General features: G+C 52.0%; 1 protein-coding gene across 1 annotated transcript; it reads left to right on the forward strand.

The window, feature by feature from the left end:
- The first annotated feature begins 11,676 nt into the window (after positions 1–11,676).
- Positions 11,677–18,408, forward strand: HMOX1 (heme oxygenase 1). The gene is made up of 5 exons (XM_032416705.1): positions 11,677–11,891; positions 13,104–13,224; positions 15,200–15,691; positions 16,400–16,499; positions 17,676–18,408. Exons 1-5 carry the CDS (start codon positions 11,767–11,769, stop codon positions 17,804–17,806), a joined length of 969 nt encoding a protein of 322 aa, XP_032272596.1. The 5' UTR covers positions 11,677–11,766; the 3' UTR covers positions 17,807–18,408.
- Positions 18,409–19,807: the final 1,399 nt, after the last annotated feature.

A 19,807-nucleotide genomic window follows, 5' to 3' on the forward strand; every position in this document is an offset into this window, starting at 1 on the left:
TGGGGCAAAGGGGCATGATGTCTGCAACTCACTCTCTAATAAACCAGAAATATATTTATATATGTATATAAAAGAGAGTGTGTGTATCTATAATCGAGAGAGAGAGTGATTGATAAAACCAATGTGACAAAATGTTAGCACATGGTGAATCCAGGTGAGGAATTCTATGTACTATCCCTGCAACTTTTCTGGACATTTGAAATTATTTCAAGGAAGTTTACCTATTGAGAAAAAAATTAAGATGAGGACCCTGAGGTTCTGGTGGGGTTTTGTTTGTTTGTTTTTTGAGAGAGCTAGCAGCAGGTAGGGGTGGAGGAAGAGGGAGAGGGAGAATCTCAGGCAGAGCTGAGATTGGAGCTGAGCATGGAGCCCCATGCGGGGCTCAATCTCACGACCCTGAGAGCATGACCTGAGCTGAAATCAAGAGTCGGATGCTTAACCGACTGAACCACCCAGGCGCCCCCAAGGACCCTGAGGTTCTGAACTCCCAAATGAGAGCAAGGTTTGTGAGATTTTAGTGAGCCATCCAGAAGTTTCTAGGTAGGAAAAAGGCTCTGGCGGAATCCTGAAAGGGGAACTGGATGCCACTCTAACCAAACAGAAGGAGGAATGCTTAGCGAAGGCTTCCTCTTCCCTGGGCCCCATTGTGAGCCTCTTACATATGTTAAACTAATTTAATCCTGACCACATTCCCTGGAGCTGATGCTGTTATTACTTATCGATTTGTCATATGAGGAAATAAAGCTTAGGGAGTTGACGTACACACATGTGGTAAGTCATGGATCCTGGACTTGCAATCTCTTCTAGAGTTCATTGCTTTAACCCGTCTACATCACCTAGAAGTGCCTTGATCCTGTTGAACCAGATTGAACCAGGTCTTGGAGCTGGAGTCAGGCTCCATATTGGCCAGGCTGTCCTCACAGCCTGAACTCTCCAGAGTCCAGACGGCTGCCTGGTCTGGTCCCCGGTCTTCAGTCACATGGATCTGGGCAAATGGAAGCTGGACAATGCCTGAGAAAGGTGTTGCTGTTTCTACTCCCTTCACTGCCCCGGGCCTGGGGTCTCCAGACAGCGGCTTGTTATAGAACTTGAGTGTGCTTGAAGGTGAAGGAGAGCAAAATATGCTTTGGCATATTGATTATTTTGAGTTAAAGTTACTTAAGAAACAGCCAGTGCCAAGGACACTCTGAATCTCCTTTGTCCCCCCTGAAAGCAGGAAATAAGTCTCCCATGTGAAAGGTGCCCTCCCTGTACCAGGAAAGTAGAAGGCATCCTTATCGCCAGAGATAGGGCATCCGAGGCAGAGAAGCCGGCATAAATAAAGCTTGTTACTTCCCCCAAGTAACTACTCCAAACCCGCACTTCCTTGGCTTGTCAATTGTTCACAAATTTATTGTTTCTTTGTCTGAAAGCTATAAAAGCTGCCTGATTTGGTCATTTCTTTTTTTTTTCCCCCCTTTTTTAAAGATTTATTTATTTATTTTAGAGAGAGAGCATGAGCATGAGAGTGGGGGGCGGGGGGAGAGGCAGAGGGAGAGAGAGTCCCAAGCCAACTCCATGCTACGCGTGCACAGAGCCCAGCGTGGGGCTCGAGCCCATGACCCCGAGACCACGACCTGAGCCGAAACCAAGAGCCGGCCACGTTCAACCGACTGTGCCGCCCAGGCGTCCCTGATTTGGTCATTTCTTTGAGTCCCGTATTTTTACAGGCTCTCATGTGTACAAAATTAAATTTGTTTTTCTCCAGTTAATCTGTTTTATGTCCATGTAATTATTAAATCAGCCTAAGAACCTAGAAGGAAAGAAAGTAAACGTTTTTCTCCCCTACAAGAGACAGATACACCGGGCCTCCAGTCCCTGGTGAGCTATGTGACTGCAGGTGGGGAGTTCAACCCGGCTAAGCCTCATTGGTTAAATCTGTTGTGCTTGCCCGCCCTATGCTGGGCTCTGGGCCTAGAGAGTGGGTCCCGTGCAGTCCTTGCTGCCTTCGTGGAGCTCACGGTTGGAATGGGGGGCGGCTGGGGCACAGGAAGCTCAGTGAGGGGCTTATAAGGTGAGGGGGAGAAACTTCAGGAAAGCCTGGACTCAGTCTGTTTTTCAACTTTATTTTTTTTCTTATTGAGATATAATTGACACGAACCCTACATACTTAAAGTATATAATTTGATGAGTTTTTGTTTTTCTTTAAAGATTTTATTTATTTATTTGAGAGAAAGAATGTGTGTGTGAGAGCACAAGCAGGGGGAGCGGCAGGGAGAGAGAGAAGCAGGCTCCTCACCTAGCCAGGAGCCCGATGGCGGGGCTCGATCCCAGGACCCCGGGATCATGACCCAAGCCGAAGGCAGACGCCCAGCCGACTGAGCCACCCAGGCGCCCCTTAATTTGATGAGTTTTGACGTAAGTATACCTGTGACGCCATCTCCACAATCAAGATAATGATTGTATTCACTACTCCCAGAAGTTTCCTCATGGTCCTTTGTTTTTTGTTGTTGTTTGGTTTTGTTTTTAAAGATTTTATTTATTGAGAAAGAGAGAGTGTGTTTGTGTGCACGTGCACATGAGCAGGGGGGAGGGGAGCAGAAGGAGAAAGAGAGAATCTCAAGCCGACTCCACACTGAGCACTGAGCCCGACCTCACGGTCCTTTGTAATCTTTGTAATCTCCCCTCCAACTAGGTAACCACCGATCTGATGAGATTAGCTTGCATTTCGCCGAATTTTGTAAAATCCTGTATTCGTTTTATATATAATTTTACATAAGTGTAATTAGAGAGTAAGAATTTTTTTCTTTTAATCTGGCTTCCATTACTCAGTATTATTATTTCGAGATTCATGTGTCTTGTTGCATGGAACAGTGGTTCTTCCTCTTCACTGCTGGGAATCCAGTGTATGTTTATACCACAGTTGTTTCTCCATTCACCTGCTGATGGACATATGGGTTGTTTCCAGTTTGGGACTATTAGCAATAAAGCCACTGTGAACATAGGCATACAAGTCTTTGTGATGAAACACGCTTTTATTTCTCGTGGGTAAATACCCAGGGGTGGAATGGCTGGGTTTTATGGCAGGTGTTTGTTTGGTCTCTTAAGAAATTGCCAACTCTTGGGGCATCTGAGTGGCTCAGTCGGTTGGGCGTCTGCCTTCGGCTCAGGTCATGGTCCCAGGGTCCTGGGATTGAGCTCCGCATCGGGCTCCCTGCTCGGCGGAGAGCCTGCTTCTCCCTCTCCCTCTGTCTGCCGCTCTGCCTACTTGTGCTATCTCTCTCTCTCTCTCTGTTAAATAAATAAATAAAAATCTTGAGAAAAAAAAAAAGAAATTGCCAACTCTTTTCAAAAGTGGCTGTACTGTAGAAGAGGTAGTTTCCTCTACCCTCCTAGGTTCTGGAGCCAGGGCCCTAGAAATCAAAATGACAAAGACAAATTAACAAGCAACAGTTGATTAACACATGTAGCACACACACACAGGGGAGAAACAGTGAGGAGTAACTGAAAAGAGTCCGGGAACTGGGGCTTATATAGCATCTCAACAAAGAATAATGCAGCTGAGGCACGGGACACCCCGCACAGTTGAAAATCCGTGATAACTTTTGACTCCCCAAAAACTTAACTACTCATAGCCTACTGGTGACCAGAAGCCTTACTGAGAACACAAACCATCAATGAACATGTTTTGTATGTTCTATGTATTCTGTACTGTATTCTTAAAATAAAGTAAGCTAGAGAAAAGAAAATGTTATTAAGATAATCATAAGGAAGGGGCACCCAGGGGCACCTGGGCTTCGGCTCAGGTCATGATCCCAGTGTCCTGGGATGGAGACCCACACTGGGCTCTCTGCTCAGCGGGAAGCCTGCTTCTCCCTCTCCCACTCCCCCTGCTTGTGTTCCCTCTCTCGCTGTCTCTCTCTGTCAAATAAATAAATAAATAAAAATCTTTAAAAAAAAAAAGGGAAGGTGCGCCTGGCTGACTCAGACAGTAGAGGGTACCACTCTTGATCTCAGGGTGTAAGTTTGAGCCCCACATCGGGCGTAATTTAAGATTACTTAAAAATAAAATATTAAAAAAAAAGAAAACCATAAGGAAGAGAAAATACATTTACAGTACTGTACTGTATTTATCAGGAAAAAAAAATCCCCGTATAAGTGGACTTGCACAGTTCCAACCCATGTGGTTCAAGGGTCAACCTTGAAGTACATTCGCAGAGAAATGAGCAAAGGAAAAGGGGTTGATTTGTTAGGGGCAGCAAGCAGGTGAATACTTGGGGGAAATTTAGGGAAGATAAGGGTTAATACACGAAGGCTTATTGTTTTGATTCCTCTGGGTGCCATCTCTGAGCTGTTAAGAGTCTGGATTCATCTCGGCTGATTATGAGTCTAAGCCTGCTTTTAGGCAAATAAGGCAGAAGGCAGATCGCTTTTTTTTGGCGTTTGCTGTTTCTCAGTTGTCTTTAGCTCAAAATAAACCTTATGCAAAGTGGCATATTTCCAGGTGGCATATTCTGACCCCTACGGTATCAGGTTCAGATCCCTTCCCCAGCAGAAAGTGAAAGTTCTGGTTGCTTTACAATCACAACAGGGTGGGGGGCAGTCCTTCTATTTTTAGCCATTCAAATAGGCGGGTAGTGCTATCTCATTGGACTTTGAATTTCCCCGATGATATATAAACTTGAACATCTTGCCATGCACTTAGTTAGCATCCATATATTTCTTTTGATGAATTGTCCATTCAAACTTTTTACCCATTTCAAAAATTAACTTATTTGCCTTCTTAACATTGAATCATACAAGTTCTTTACGTATTCTAGAGACGCAGGACACGTCCTTTGTCGGATATATGTTTGCAAATAATTTCTCCTAGTCTCTAGCTCGCCTTTTATGTTTTATAACAGTGTCATGTGAAGAGCAAAAGTCCATTTTGATAAGGTCCCGCCGATTAATATTTTTTCTTTTACATTTTGTGCTTTTAGTGTCATATGTGAGAAATCTGCCAATCTAAGGTCCCTGAGACTTTCCTTTATGATTTATTCTATATATTTTTAAAGATTTTATTTATTTATTTGACAGAGAGAGAGACAGCGAGAGAGGGAACACAAGCAGGAGGAGAGGAAGAGGCAGGCTTCCCACTGAGCAGGGAGCCCGATGCGGGGCTCGATCCCAGGACCCTGGGATCATGACCTGAGCCGAAGGCAGACGCTTAACGACTGAGCCACTCAGGTGCCCCGATTTATTCTTTATTTTTATAAGCTTCACTCTTTTTTTTTCTAAGATTTTTATTTATTTATTTGACAGAGAGACACAACGAGAGAAGGAACACAAGCAGGGGGAGAGGGAGAAGCAGGCTTCCTGCGGAGCCTGATGCGGGGCTTGATGCGGGGCTTGTTCCCAGGACCCTGGGACCATGACCTGAGCCGAAGGCAGATGCTTAACGACTGAGCCACCCAGGCGCCCCTATAGGCTTCACTCTTTCATTGAGATCTATTATCTGTTTCCGGGCTGAGTCTTGAAAAATGAAGAGCTTGACAAAGGAGCCCGAGAGGCGGATGTGTATTCTAGACGGGAGGGACCACCCTGAGCAAAGAGCCAGAGGGGTGTGTGCCTGGATAGTTGGGAGGGGGTATTTCTAAGAGTGGCATGCAAGGTGTGAGGGAGCAGGTGGGGTGAGGCCCTCCTGCTGGACAGGTGGCCAGGGCCCAGGGCGGAGGGCCAGATGTGCCAGGCAAAGGAGCTTGCATGTTATCCCAAGGGCAGTGGGAGCTAGTGAAGGGTGTTGACCAGAGAGGGGTGATGTGGTCACAGTCACCTTATCTGCAAAACCCAGGGCCGGAGGAGTGAAGGAGGTAAGGAGCCAAAAGGTGTTCCACTGGCAGGTTGGAAGCTGCTATTCGCTCCCCAGCCCTTGCAGGAGGCTAATGATAAGCTCCCCGAATTAAATGTTAACATTTCCTGGTGACTATTTGTCCTACTGCTTTTGGGAGATTTTATTTATTTATTTGACACAGAGAGAGCGAGCACAAGTAGGCAGAGCGGCAAGCAGAGGGAGAGGGAGAAGCAGGCTTCCCACTGAGCTGGGAGCCCGATGCGGGGCTCAATCCCAGGACCCTGGGATCACGACCTGAGCCGAAGGCAGACGCTTAACCCACTGAGCCACCCAGGCGCCCCTTCGGAGCTCTTTTATCACTGTTAAAAAACAAGATTCAACTGAATACATTTCAAGATCAAATTGGCTTTATTGGTGATTTGGGAATCGGGCAGTATCCCACCTGGCAAACAGAAAGGAGCTCTGAAGGGTTCTTATAGGCAGAATTGGGGGGGGGGCAGGGAAACAAAGCATGGATTGTTTCAGGCAAGGTCACCTTCCTTTAGTGGAAGGGTGGCAAGGGTCTACCAGGCTGATCACCTCACTGGTCCGACCAGGGGACTCCACTGGGTAAAAAGGTAACATTCCTAGAAGAGGCAGAAACTGAAATTAGGTCAGACATTAGCCTTGGTTTGCTGACACGGGGCTTAGCCCAAGTGACTCCATTTGGGGCCTGTCCTGTCTTTCTTTTTTAATATTAGGAATGTTCAGTCTCTTGTCTGTGACACGTGTGGCCTTTTCTCCCAGTGTTTCGTGGGGTTTCAGCCTTGCGTATAGGGGCGCTTGTAACCCAGAAAGCGTCTGTTTTGCCGTCCTGTCTGAGGATGTTTTTATGGCTTGGGCTTGTCTGCCTTGCTGAGAAAGGCTGCACCTCCCCACTGGGCTCCCCCCCCCCGCCCCCCCCCCCCCCGCCCGCCCAATCCCTCCACTGGGTCAAGGGCATGGCCTCTTTGGTCTTTGTGGGGTAAGGGGTGGTCAGGACACCCTGGGTCACCTTGTTAACTTGGGATGCTCCCTGCCTGAGGATATCCAGGCGGGTCTCCTGCTTCTCCCTGAACACCATCCAGCCCAGGCCAGCCCCCCCGTATCCCCCAGCCTCAGCTGGGGCCTCACCTCTGTTTTTCACCATCAGAGCCTTGGGAGACGGCCGCGCCCGCCCTCCGTCCAAAACCACTTCTGTTTTCCAGGCGAGCGATGGGCGGTGCCAGCCAAGTGCTGAGTCCAGATTTCCACATTCCCCTCGAGCAACTGCGATTCTGCTGAGTCACAGTTGGGAGGGGGGCTCGCGGAGACAAAGGGAAGGAAGGCGGATTTTGCTGAGTCACCGGTGACTTCCTCAGCCTCCCTCCGAGCGGTCTCGGTGAAAGGGCAGCTTTCACAGCAGTCTGGAAGAAGAGAAGCTTCCAGAAAAGAACAGAAGCCTCCAGTATATCTCTAGTCTTTGCACGTTGTTTGCAAAGCCCCGTCCCAGGCATCTCAAAGGCGGTTCATCCCAGACTGTGCCGCTGAGCATCCCCCGTGGTAGTAAACTGGCAATTCCAAGTTCTCCGGGACTCCTCTCCATCCTCACATCCCACTTCCTATTCTTCTGACATTCTTGATGGCTCTGCCTTTAGAATGCGGAGGTCCTAGGCTGCTTCTCAGCCTGTCCTGTCCGAGCCCTGGATTACGGTGATGGGCAGCCTTCTGCCCCTCAGCATCCACAGCGATCCATCCCAAGTGAGACCTCCCTCTCTCTGCTGCCGGGTTTGTCCCACCTGCAGGCCTCGGTCCTGCCTCTCCCCGCCTGCCCGGAACAACTTTCTTCCCACACCTCCCAGCCTGTGAGTCCACCGTGACCTGACCCTGACTGAACACTGCAATCCCTGAGTCCTCCTGACCCTACATCAGACTTCTCCTGCCCTGTTCCCTCTGCCTCTCTGCAGGGAAAGCTCTCAACCTTTAGGACTCTTGTGAATAGACTGGGCCCACCCAGAGAATCCAGCAGGATTTCCCCCACTTTGAAGTCTGCAATCTTCATGACAGAGGCAGAGGGCAGTGAGCCTATTCAACCAGTCACATAACCTAGTCCCAGGTTCCAGGTATTAGGGCACGGGCATCTCTGGGGGGGGGCTGTGATTCTGCCCACCACAGAGGAACTCCCGCCTCCTGGGTTTGGTGAGGATGAAATGAGACCATGCTGGGAAGAATGCCTGGCTGACGGCAGACCTCTGGATTCCTTCCCGGTTTCTACCCACATTTGTCTTCCGTGCCCCCTGCCCCCATTCCAGATCATTTTCCCTTGGTCCCAGACTTCTTCCATTAGGATCCTGAGCACACATGCTCTGTCGAGGTGGGCTTCCAACCTCTTCAGCTTTGTATCTCTAGCACTCGAATGAAACGGGCCCATTCTAGCCGCTCAAGCATTTGGCCCCCGGGAGGAAGGCGTGGAGAAGAGGGGGTGGGTTCTCCGAGGGAATCAAACTCTTGTGGTAGAATGCCCCACGTCATGCTGGGAGGTGACAGAAGGGAGCAGTTGAGGGGGAACCCTCAGGGTCTATCCATCTGTGTCCTGCTTCCCAAAGCTGAGGCTCTGTTCCCCATATGAGGAAGGCAGGCCTCGAGGTGGGCCATCCTCCTTTCCTGTTGCTGTTGTAAAAATTCTCGCAAACACAGCGGCTTAAAATGACACACGCTTATTCTCTGGAGATCCGGAGGTCGGAAGTCCCGAAACAGGTCAGCAGGGGTGCTTCTTCTGGAGTTTTAGGGGAGAATCCACTTCCTCACATTTTCCAGCTTCTAGAAGCTGTCTGCTCTCCTTGGCTCATAGCCCCCGACTCCATTGTTCAACACTAGCATCTTCCAGTCTTGGAGTCCTGTTTCTCTTGTCATGTCCCGTTCTCTATCTGTCACCCTGCAGCCCCCCTCTTAGAAGGATTTCGGTGATTACATTAGGCCTACGAGGATAATCCGGGATAATCTCCCTATCTCAAGATCCTTAAATTAACCACATCTGCCAAATCCTTGTTACCTCATAATGGAACATATTCAAAGGTTCTGGGGATTCGGATGCGGACATCCTTGGGGGGAGGGGCAGTGCATTATTCAGCTTACCACAGGAGGAGAAAGAATACCATTTGGATCATTCCAGTTGCTTGAGGCCAGGGAAGGGGAAGTCAGGAAGCTGAATCAGCACGCGGAAGGACCACAAACTCAACACTGGGACAGAGGAAAGAGCCAGATCAGCTCTGACCCAACCTCCTCTGCCCCGGGGTTGTCGGTGTGTGGGGTCTGTTCTGGTCAAGTCGGGGGCTCTTAGGGCAGCAGTTAGAATGAGGAGCAAGCCTGGACTGGGAGCCGGGAACGCGTGGTCACTGAAGGCTCTGTGTTGTCCTACAGGGCAAGTCGGTCCCCACTTGGGGCCTCTGCTCCCCCATGTTAGATAAGAAGGAATCAGATCACACAAGCTTTGCTTTGTGGGGTTCCTGAATTGACAGGTTCTGGATGTGCTGAGGGAAGTGTTCAGACCTTGGCACCCTTATCCCCCAAATTCCTGGGGCACAGATGGACGCCTCTGTGACAGGGCATGTGGCCAGGGGGGGTTCAGGAGCATGGGCTCTGGCTGCAAAGCACCGTGGTTGGAATCCCAGCTCTGCTGTTACTAGCTGTGTGACTTGGGAAAGCTATTAACCTCTCTGTGCCGTAGTGTCTACGTGGACAAAATGGAGATGAAACTACAATAACCTGGAAGGCCAATGTCAGGATTAAATGAAATCCTGCACTTAAAGGCTCTGCCCATGGAAAGTGGTCCATAAAATTGGGCTAAGATTGCAGTTTGTAACTTGATTCCAGCCCTCTCGGGGCAGCCTAGCAATATTATCATGTTTACCAGAAAGATCTTGTGGTTTATCTATTCATTCTTTCCAATCAATCAGTGCAGACCAGTCAGCTACCTGCCAGGCATTGTTCCAGGCTCCGGGATTTACAGAACAAAGCAAAGTCCCTGCCCTCCAGGAAACTTGCATTCTAATGAGGCTATTGGTTTCTAATAGCCCTCATTTCTAGAAAATTCTTGGCAACACTTTTTTTTTTTTTAAGATTTTATTTATTTATTTGAAAGAGAGCACAAGTAGGGGGGAGGGCGTAGCTCTCCCTGCTGAGCAGGGAACCTGACGTAGGGCTGGATCCCAGGATCCTGGGATCATGACCTGAGCCGAAGACAGACGCTTAACCGACTGAGTCACCCAGGTGCCCGTTGACAACTCTTTTTTTTTTTTTTTTTTTTTTTTTTTTAATCTTCTAGTAGCTACAGCTTTACTTCTGACCTCTGTGAATCTTGTCATCTCTGGGAGAGGACACCTCACCTTGAAGTTTTAAAATCTTTGTCCCAGACTGGGTTCAAAACCTTAACTTCCTCTGCCTTAGTTTTCTCGTTTGTAAAATGGGAATAATAATACCAACCTTATGGGGTAATTGTGCGGATTAAATGAGCTAATGTATGAGTGTTTAAATAGTAGCTGGTGCATGGTTAGGGCTCGGTGGATATTAGCTATTAGCATGGTAACCATTGTTCATAGAAACAGAGGTGGTTCTATAGTTTGTAGACTAAACTCCTTGACATAGCCCCTCTACCTGGAAGGCTCAGCAACCTCCCGATAGCCGGATTGATTTGGTGACTGACACTCAGGTAAGTGACCCTGCAAGAGGGTGGCTCACGGGCCAGAACTCTGACCTCGGATTAGATGCACCCACTGCCCACTTCTTGAAGACTCCCTCCAAGCGTCAGGGCCTCCTAGACGCGCGAGGACGGAAGGAACGGCACGACTCAGCCACCACAGTCCCCCAGTTGGGGAATCCATGCTTGACAGACCATGCTCAAGCCTGTACTTGCATTTTTCCAGATGTGGGGCACCTGCTACCTCCATTTCCCAACAGCATCCCTGTCCTGAGCCAAAGTCACCTTTTTATAATTTGTTTTTTGTTTGTGTTTCTGTATTTTAATTTAGAATCCAGAATGGTGGCACTGGGACAGGACTTCAGGAATCATCCAGTTTTCTCACCTGGGCTCACCCAGTAACCTGCTCTCCCCCAGTCCTAAGTGATCGATCTCCTGCAGACCTAGTTCAATAGTGACCCAGATAGGGCCAGCTCTGTGAAGAGAGGAGTCAGCTGTGACAAGTTCTGGAAGAGCGCCCTAGGCATGCAGGCAGGGAAGTAGTTTGTGCGCTGGGCACGGCTCTCATGTTGCGTGTGCACCAAGTGCTAAGACAGCTTGGAGGAGGAGGGCAGACTTCGACTCACTCCCAGGTTTGGGTCCCAGTTTCCTGCTTTATGTGTGACCCCGGGAACGCCACTTCATCGCCCCCTGCCTCAGTTTCCCCGTCTGTAAAATGGTAGTGATCTACCCTAGAGAATAGTTGTAGGGAGGAACCATAAACACAATACAGTCTCTAACACTTAGTAGGTGCTCAAAAAAAAAAAAAAAGGTCCTAAATGTACATATAAAGTGAGAATAAGGACGCAGGCTGTCAGTGCAGGATCCCCTGGGGAGAGGTGACGTCTAGGGAGAGCAGGCTCCCAGCACGGGGAGGAGGGGACAGCAGGCAGGGTCTGGGGCTGGTAAGTCCCGGCCGTTGCCCACTAGCCTCCCAGCTTTCTGGACCTTTCAGAATCCCAGGGTGCGCAAGTCCCGTCCTGCCATGGGGGCCTCTGGAAGGGACGAAATCACACAGCCGCTCAGATTTCCACAAGAGGTGTTTTTTTTTTGTTTTTTTTTTAAGCGTCCTGTTTTAAATTGCTTTGTTTTCCTTGGGTCATATGACCGCTCCCCCTCCGCCCCCGCTGGCCTGGGGCGGGCGCGGCGCGGGTGTTGCAACGTCGGGCCGAATGTGGGGATCAGCTGCTGACCGCCACCACGTGACCCGCCGCTGGGATAAATGGACGGCGCGGCCGCGCTCGGCACAGCCAGTCTCGCACGTCCTTCTGCGCGTCCGGAGACGTCGGAGCCCGCAGCGGAGCCCGCACCGAGCGCCGGCTGGATGGAGCGCCCGCAGCCCGACAGGCAAGCGCCGGGCGCGGGGCGCGGGGCGCGGGGGATCGGTCTCTCCCGGGAGGGCGGCCCCTGTCGTGCCGCCTAGCTGTGGTCTGCAGTCCCTCTCCGAGACAGAGCCGGGAAGCCTCTTCGCTGAGTCCCTTGGGCTTTGGAATAAGGAGGAGCCCGGTTTCGGTCTCGTCGGGTGGGGTGATTAGAGGGATGAAAGGTGATTTACACGTCTGACTCCCTGGCACAGGGTGGGTAACCAGATGGGAGTGTCCCTATGGTATCTTTTTTTTTCTTTTTTTGGACTTTTTACTGTCCTTGGAGGTGCTCTCTGCTTAATCTAGAATCCCTGGGGCTGCCGAGGAGCCTGGGTGACAGCGGCTGGTTCTCTTGCCAGAGCCCCCTGGTGGCCACATCCTCCTCTCACTAGCGGTCCAGCACCTGAACCAGACACCACCGTGGCTGTCCTGTCCCCCATTTTACAGATGAGCACTGCACAGTTCAGGGAGGCAAGAAGCCCAAGGCCCCCTGGCTAGCAGGTGTCCAAGCTGGGATTTGAACCACAGTCTGTCCACCTCCAAGTCTGGCCCCTTCCCTTCTCCCAAGAGTTTGATGAGCATGTATAGAACCAGGGTGATGTTTCTGGAAGGAGTACGGGAAAGAAAGGAGAAAAGACAATTCTGTGGGAGGTGGAGACGGACATGGGGCAGAAATACTCCCAGAAAGGGACTTTTTCTTTGAGTAAAACAGAGTTTTGCAGATTTTTTAACCCAAGTGCTTTTATGATGGGTGTAACATTGTAAGGGATTTGAGTGTGAAATGTCAATAGAATAAATGAATTAAATTTGGGTCTCAAGTCAATCAAAGCAATTATGATATAAAATATGAATGTTTTTATTAAATATGAATGTTCATATAAAATATGAATGTTCATACTGCTGGGGCTACTTCTCCCTGGGTGTTGCAAACCGCCCCCCCCAAACAATAACTGGTACCAGGATTTCCCAATTGGTCGTATGACTTGGAGCGTGTTGATGGGGCTGCATCCTAAGGTAGTTGGGAACCTTGCCTGTGTATCAGATGGCAGGCTGGACTTACTTCTGCAGAGAAGCCTGATACCGCTCGAAGGCCTGCTGATGGGCAGGTGGCATCCTCAGAAACTCAGCGTTGGGAGGAACCCTGCTCAGAGCCATCCTTGTTCACCCTCCCTCCCTCCCTCCCTCCCCTCTGCAGCATGCCCCAGGATTTGTCAGAGGCCCTGAAGGAGGCCACCAAGGAGGTGCACGTCCAGGCGGAGAATGCCGAGTTCATGAAGAACTTCCAGAAGGGCCAGGTGACCCAAAAAGGCTTTAAGGTATGTGGCCTGGTGGGACCAGCCCTGCTGGAGGGTGTGACGGGTGTGTGTCCGAGGTGCTCAGGCCAGTGGTTTAAGTGGGGGTTGGGACCAGGGATGCTGAGGGACCAGAGGGGCATGTCCAAGGGAATCATGTTGCAGATGACATTGAGGCTTAAAGAGGGCAGGTGACCTACTCAAGGTCACGTAGCAAATTGACAGCGTGCTGTGTAGTGCCGTGAGGGGCTAGGGTACCAGAGTCATCACCTGAACCCCTGTTCTGTGCTGGGCATTTTACTCACTCCATTTCTAATCTGTGCCTCAGCTCTGGGTAAGGAAGACGAGGAAGGGCAGGCTCAGAGAGGTGAAGTAGCTAGCGGGAGGTCACACAGCCAGCAGGTAAATGGGAAAGGCTGCAATCACACCGAGGCTGGTTTCCCTTCAAAGCTAGCCCCTGACCTAATTCTGATGTGCCTCTGAGGGTAAGGGGTGGCATGGGTTCGAGGCCGAGCACAACCCCTTGCTCACAGGAAGATTGTGGGCATCTCCTCTGTGAAGTGGGATTTCCACAGCAGGGTCTTCTTAAGCACCTGCTCTCTGCTAGGCATGGATTTTGCTGTTTCCCAGCACGGCTGAGGAATTCACGCAAATAGAAGGCGAACACCCAATGGGGCAGGTGTTGGGTGTTCAGACATCAGTGCGAGGAGAGGCTTGTTCAGGTTGAACAGAGGGTGTGGGGTAGGGAGCTCTATCCCCCGACCCCTGACACCCCTCTCTTTTGCGGCCTGCACCCTCCCCCTTCCAACCGGAGAGATGCTTCGGTGACACGTGTCATACAGTGCTAGGGGGTCAGGCCCTTGGCTACCGCATCCAGTCTTGGCTCCCTCTCCCCGTCCTCCTCCTCCCTCTCTCAAGAAGATGGCATATACCCAGGTGTTGGACTGTGGCTGCGGGCAGCAGGATCCGGGGAGGTGACTGCCGGGGTATTCCATCCCCAGCCACTGGGACTTTGGATCTTGCCTCTAAGCCGCTGAGTCCAAAGTGGGCACGAAGATCCGGGAGAGAACCCAGTGCTCACATAGAGGATGCTGATGGAGGGGGCATTTATCACCACAGCCTCGGAATTGAGGGCCAAGTGCCAGCCTCTGTCTAGTACTTGAGCTGTGTCACCCTGCTTGACTCTCACATCAGCCCCCTTTAGGACATCATTGTCCCCTTTGGCAGGGGAGGGGACCAGGGCTTGATGGGACAGTCGCTCGGACCTTCCATGACCCAGAGAGGGCGGGTGGCTTACCCAGGGTCACACAGCCCAGGGAGCTGAGGTTAGAACCAGGTCGGCACGCTCGATAACCCAGGCTGTTTTGTATCCGGCTGCCTGGCTTTCTGCCCCACTGAGAAGGTTCATGGCTCAGAAATAAGTCGGAAACCTCAACCGGAACATCTAAACTTGGTCCTCCTTCAAACTCAGACTAGAGCATTAATGTGTAATGGGAGATCCCCAAGCCAAGGTGTGCTGAGTGGGTCCCCCCAGCCCAGCCTCTGGAGGTGCTGGAGTTCAGAGTGGGTCTCGGGGAAGGAGAATCGGAGGTCAAAGTCCGGAGGCGCTGGGAGGCTCCCGGGAAGGCTTTCATTCAGGTCCTCCCTCGCTCCAGAGCTGGGCTGGCTCCTAGCAACGCCTCGGCCTGACTCGAGTTTTCATTCTCACTCCTGTGAGGTCTCACCGTCTCCTATGCTCTCCAAGCCTAGTTTCCTTTCCTGTAAAGCGGGGATAGCAACTCCTCTGTTGGGGTTTTATAAGGAATAAGTTAGGCTGCGCGTTCATCCAGTGGAGTGAAAGTGTTTTCGGTTCCACTGGAGGGGGGGGGGGCGGTGGCCAGCAGCAGGTGGGAGCCCAGCCTGGGGAGTCCCCGAGGGTCTCGCCAAGGCAGCCACGAAGGGGCTGGGTGGGGTTCTTGCACGAGGCCAGCAGCCTGACCTGCTCGTTTGACCGTTTCAGCTGGTGATGGCCTCTCTTTACCACATCTACGTGGCCCTGGAGGAGGAGATCGAGCGCAACCGGGACAACCCGGTCTACGCCCCCCTTTACTTCCCAGAAGAGCTGCACCGCAAGGCTACCCTGGAGCGGGACATGGCCTTCTGGTACGGAGCCCGCTGGCAGGAGGCCATCCCCTACACACAGGCCACGCGACGCTACGTGCGGAGGCTCCAGGACGTGGGGCGCAGGCAGCCGGAGCTGCTGGTGGCCCATGCCTACACCCGCTACCTCGGCGACCTGTCGGGGGGCCAGGTCCTCAAGAAGATCGCTCAGAAGGCCCTGGCCCTGCCCAGCTCCGGGGAGGGGGTGGACTTCTTCACCTTCCCCAACATCGCCAGCCCCACGAAGTTCAAGCAGCTCTACCGCTCCCGCATGAACTCTCTGGAGATGACCCCCGAGGTCAGGCAGCGAGTCCTCGAGGAGGCCAAGACTGCGTTCCTGCTCAACATTCAGGTGAGGGTCTGGCAGCCCGGGGCGGCCGCTGTCCCCCCCCTCCCCCCGCCGCTGCACCCTCTCCCCCCCCCCCCCCTCCCTGGCTGCTCTGGGGATGGTTCTGCACAGTGGAAGGGGCTGTGGGTCGTGGTGAAGCCAGGCTTCCGGTTCTGCCACTGACCAGCTGGCTGCTCTCGCCTCAGTTGCCCCGTCTGTAAAATGGGGCTATAACAGCCCCCGCCTCTTAGAGTTGTTGGGAGGCTCAAGTGAGTTCATACCCATCGAGGCCCGATGGCAGGGGCTGCCACAGGGCTGGCCCTGTTGTGTCAGCTGTATTCCTTTGGGGATGTGACAGGCGCTGCCGTAGCCCTCTGCGACAGCCCTCCACCACAGCATTGCCGTCGTGTGTGCGTGTGGCCAGGTTGGCACTGCGGGGGGTCCCGGGCGGCGCAGGCGTGGCCAGGACACGGGAGAAGGGCATGAACAAGATGCCCTCACGGCAGGATGCTGGTGGCCTGCGAGCACGAGGGGAGGAGCAAGCAGGCGACGCAGATGCACCTGTCACATTTTCTCTCAAAAGCTGGGTGACGGGAATGGGACTGCTCAATATTTTTCTTAACGATTTCGTGAAGTCCTCGAGATTTCCTAGCACAACGTAACATACCACCTTCGGCCAGGGCCCAGCGCCATCTCTCACTGGGGCGGGCTCGCGTGTCTTCTGTCTTGTAGCTGTTTGAGGAGCTGCAGGAGCTGCTGAGCCGGGACGCCGAGGACCAGAGCCCCTCGCAGGCCCCGGGGCTGCGCCGGCGGGTTGGCAGCGGGGCGCAAGGTGAGGCCTGCCCCCCGGGATGGGCTCTGTGGGAGGCGAGCCCGGGGCCCAGCTGTCTGTGTCTGTCTTCTGAGTATTTTAAGTAGAAGTAGAGCGTGGGCACAGGGGCCTGGGGCCATCTTTCGGAGTGTGGCTCAGGGCCAGCTGTGCACCCTCAGTCTCGCCATCTCTAAAATCAAGGGCGGCCAACAAGTTCTAGTTCACTGGCTGCAAGTACAGACGTGCACACAGAGGACCCTCAGGAGTCATGGGCAGAGCCTCTTTTTGTGTGTGGGCGGAGCCCAACGTGGGGCTTGAACTCACGACCCTGAGGTTGTGACCTGAGCTGAGATCAAGAGTCGGATGTTCAACCGACTGAGCCATCCAGGTGCCCCATGAGCCTCTTAATTTAGATGCTTTTTTTCGGCCCTTTCATGGTTCCTGAGCAGAGACCGCCTGATGTGGGGCAGGGTGGCTGGGAGTGGTTGTAGCTGTTACCGTGCCATGGGACACCGGGAAGACAAGGAACCCCTGGGTCTTATTGCACGTCAGTCCCTCCCTCATGTGCCTCGGAGAGGGACATGTGCTGAGAGAATATCTGGAAAACTTCCAGAAAGACCAAAGTGCTCCACGAAATATACCCTCACCGAGCCTGACACACGGTTGGGCGGGATTGTGGCTCGGGTGTGGGGGGGTCGCGGTGAACAGAGAGGTGAAGCCCAGCTGCCTGCTTGGCAGGTTACTGAAGCCTTTGCTCCTGTAGCCACCCTCCCCCACCTGCCCTGTGGCTTCCCCACCTGAGCTGGGACCACGTGGAACCCTCTGTTGGTGGAATTGTGCTTGGGAACTTGGGAAGGAGGCCAGTCCTGATGGGATGGGATGAGCTACCTGGTAGGGGGGAGGGGTCTTTACCCTCACGCAGTGTGGGCCCCTCGAGTGCTCCTGGAGGGTGTGTTCTCCCAATGTGGGCTGGCTGAAAATGGAAAAGTGGACAGCTTGGAGAAGTAGTAAGCTCCCTGTCTTTGGAGGTATCCAAGCAGTGGCCAGAGGGCTCCCTGTCTGCGCTAGCAGAATCCTGGCATTGAGCAGGGACTGTACTAGAGACTGCTGAGGCCCTTTTGCTGTGTTTTTCTGTGACCTCCCATACGCCCCACCTCTGTCCACCTGTTGGTGACATTGCACCCCTCTCTCTTTCAGACTCGACTCCCACGGAGACTCCGAGAGGGAAGCCCCAGCTCAGCCTTCTCTCCCAGGCACCGCTCCTCCGATGGGTCCTTACGCTCAGCTTTCTGGTGGCAACGGTTGCTGTGGGGTTTTATGTCATGTGAATGCAAGGGCGCTGGCTCCTTACGCTGTGAGCTGTGTCCAGTGGAGGGCCCGCTTTCTGGAGAGGGAATATCTCTTGGCTGGCTTCCTTACCTTAGGCATGGGGGGCTGTCTGTGCCCCCCACCCTGTCCCTGCATCCCTGTCTTTGGAAAGGGAGTCTGTGACATCATCTTCCCCAACCAAAAGCACATCCAGCTCACTGACACGAACTTCCAAAGTGGGATGAGCATCCTGCCTGGCCCCTCAGCACTCCCAGTTCCTGCAGCAGAGCCCAGAAGACATGGCCGGAAGTGGCAGCTGTCTTGAACCTCCAGATGCCCTGGGTCCACGGTCTCCTTGATATGCCATGACCGCCTTCTCTGTGGGCCGTGGCGAGTTTCATATAAATGTGCAACAATGTTGTGTCTTGTGTTTGTCTTGTTTCTGTTGGAGCCACTCTTTGTTCCTGGCTCCACCTGAACTGTGGTATTTTGTTATGTTCTGTTTTTATAGCAGAGTTGGGGTGAATTTTGGGGGTGGGGTGGGGAGGGAGGTGTTTAACAACACTGTGGCCTTGGCCTCTAACTTTTGTGTGAAATAATAAACTTCAGTGCCTGATAGTAACTGGAAGTGTTTTTCTTGGGCTCTGTTACCCTTGGGGAGCTGTACGTTTCCCCGTTTGTCTCTTGAATGCCTGGTGGGGAGAACGGGTGAAGTGGGGGTGGAAGGGACCGGTTTCGGATGCTGGTCTCCGTTCTGAGGATGTGGGGGGTGAGCTTTGGGCAGCTGGTGTGTGAATCTTTGTGTTGAATACAGGGAGACCCATCTCACCTGCCTGTCTTGAGAAGCAAATGAGATGCAGGTAAAATGCCAACACTGGACCACATGAGCTCCTATTATGAAATGAGGGTGATCGGGGGTTTGTGATTTTTGCTAAGTGATTTTTGTGCTGTGCGTGTGAGTCACTTCCCCTACGTCCCCTCATTTAATGCTCACAGCAAACCCGTGAGGGGTGCTACCACTCTGGGGGGCAGGAAGGATGTAACCCAGATCTGGGCAGCTCTAAAACCCTATCCTAAGTCATGAAAGCCACTGAAATATTAATAGTGCAGCTTCCCAATCTGGGCAAGTGAAAACCCCACCCTGAAGGTGGGAAAGCAGAAGAGAAAGTGTTTCCTTAACACCACTAGTACCTGAGGATTGGGAGTCAGGAGAGCTTTGTGCCCAGTCCTGGCTTTGTCACCAAGTCTGGAACCTTGGACAAGTAAGTCACTCGTCTCCTTTTGTTCACTGGCAAAATGAAAGTAATACACCTACCTCCCACAGCCGGTGGAGGGCCCAGGGGTATCTAAATGCCAGTGCATGGCTGGTGGCGTCAGAATCACTGGGGGATCTTGGGCCCCACCCTGAGAGGTTCTGAGTCTGGAGACCTGGGGCAGGACTCTGGGATCCTGTTTGTGAAAAGTTCCCTGAGAGATTCCAAAGTGCAACCGGGCCCAGGAGCCACAGTTTATGAGATTCTGTTTGCCAAGAGCAGGCACTCAAATAGCTGTAGCTCTTCCACCCTAAGCCTACTTCCCAGCTTTCTGTGAGGGATGTCAATGTTCATTACTTGTAGTGATAAAGAAAGGAAAGGAGGGAGGCGAGAGACAGAGAAACAAACCACCTTGATTCTACTAATAGGAAAATGGCCCAATAGTCTGTATTCTGTTCATACTATGGAGAATCAGCTGTTAAATACGATGAGTTGGGCGCCTGGCTGGCTCAGTCCCCAAAGCATGCAACTCTTAATTTCGGGATCCTGAGTTCGAGTCCCACGTTGGGTGTAGAGAATACTAAAAAAATAAAAAAATAGAATGAGTTAAGTCTGTTCTGTCCTCAGAGGAACCTCCATGAAGTATTAATAAGAAAAGCAAGTGTCAGATTCATTTGTGTTTTACACACTGTAAAAATACACGTATTTTACATACTCCGCGTGAATGTTTCTGTGACTGTGGCAAAGGGGATAAAAAATTTCCGGTTG

The sequence above is a fragment of the Phoca vitulina genome, unplaced genomic scaffold, assembly GCF_004348235.1.
Source record: "Phoca vitulina isolate PV1807 unplaced genomic scaffold, GSC_HSeal_1.0 scaffold19, whole genome shotgun sequence".
In the NCBI taxonomy this organism is placed as follows: domain Eukaryota; kingdom Metazoa; phylum Chordata; class Mammalia; order Carnivora; family Phocidae; genus Phoca; species Phoca vitulina.

Excerpts from the sequence above, each read along its gene's own strand:
- HMOX1 (XM_032416705.1), top strand. The coding sequence starts at position 11,767 with ATGGACGGCGCGGCCGCGCTCGGCACAGCCAGTCTCGCACGTCCTTCT. Across the intron at positions 15,692-16,399 it reads CGTTCCTGCTCAACATTCAG|CTGTTTGAGGAGCTGCAGGA; the intron begins GTGAGGGTCTGG and ends TCTGTCTTGTAG. Across the intron at positions 16,500-17,675 it reads GGTTGGCAGCGGGGCGCAAG|ACTCGACTCCCACGGAGACT; the intron begins GTGAGGCCTGCC and ends TCTCTCTTTCAG.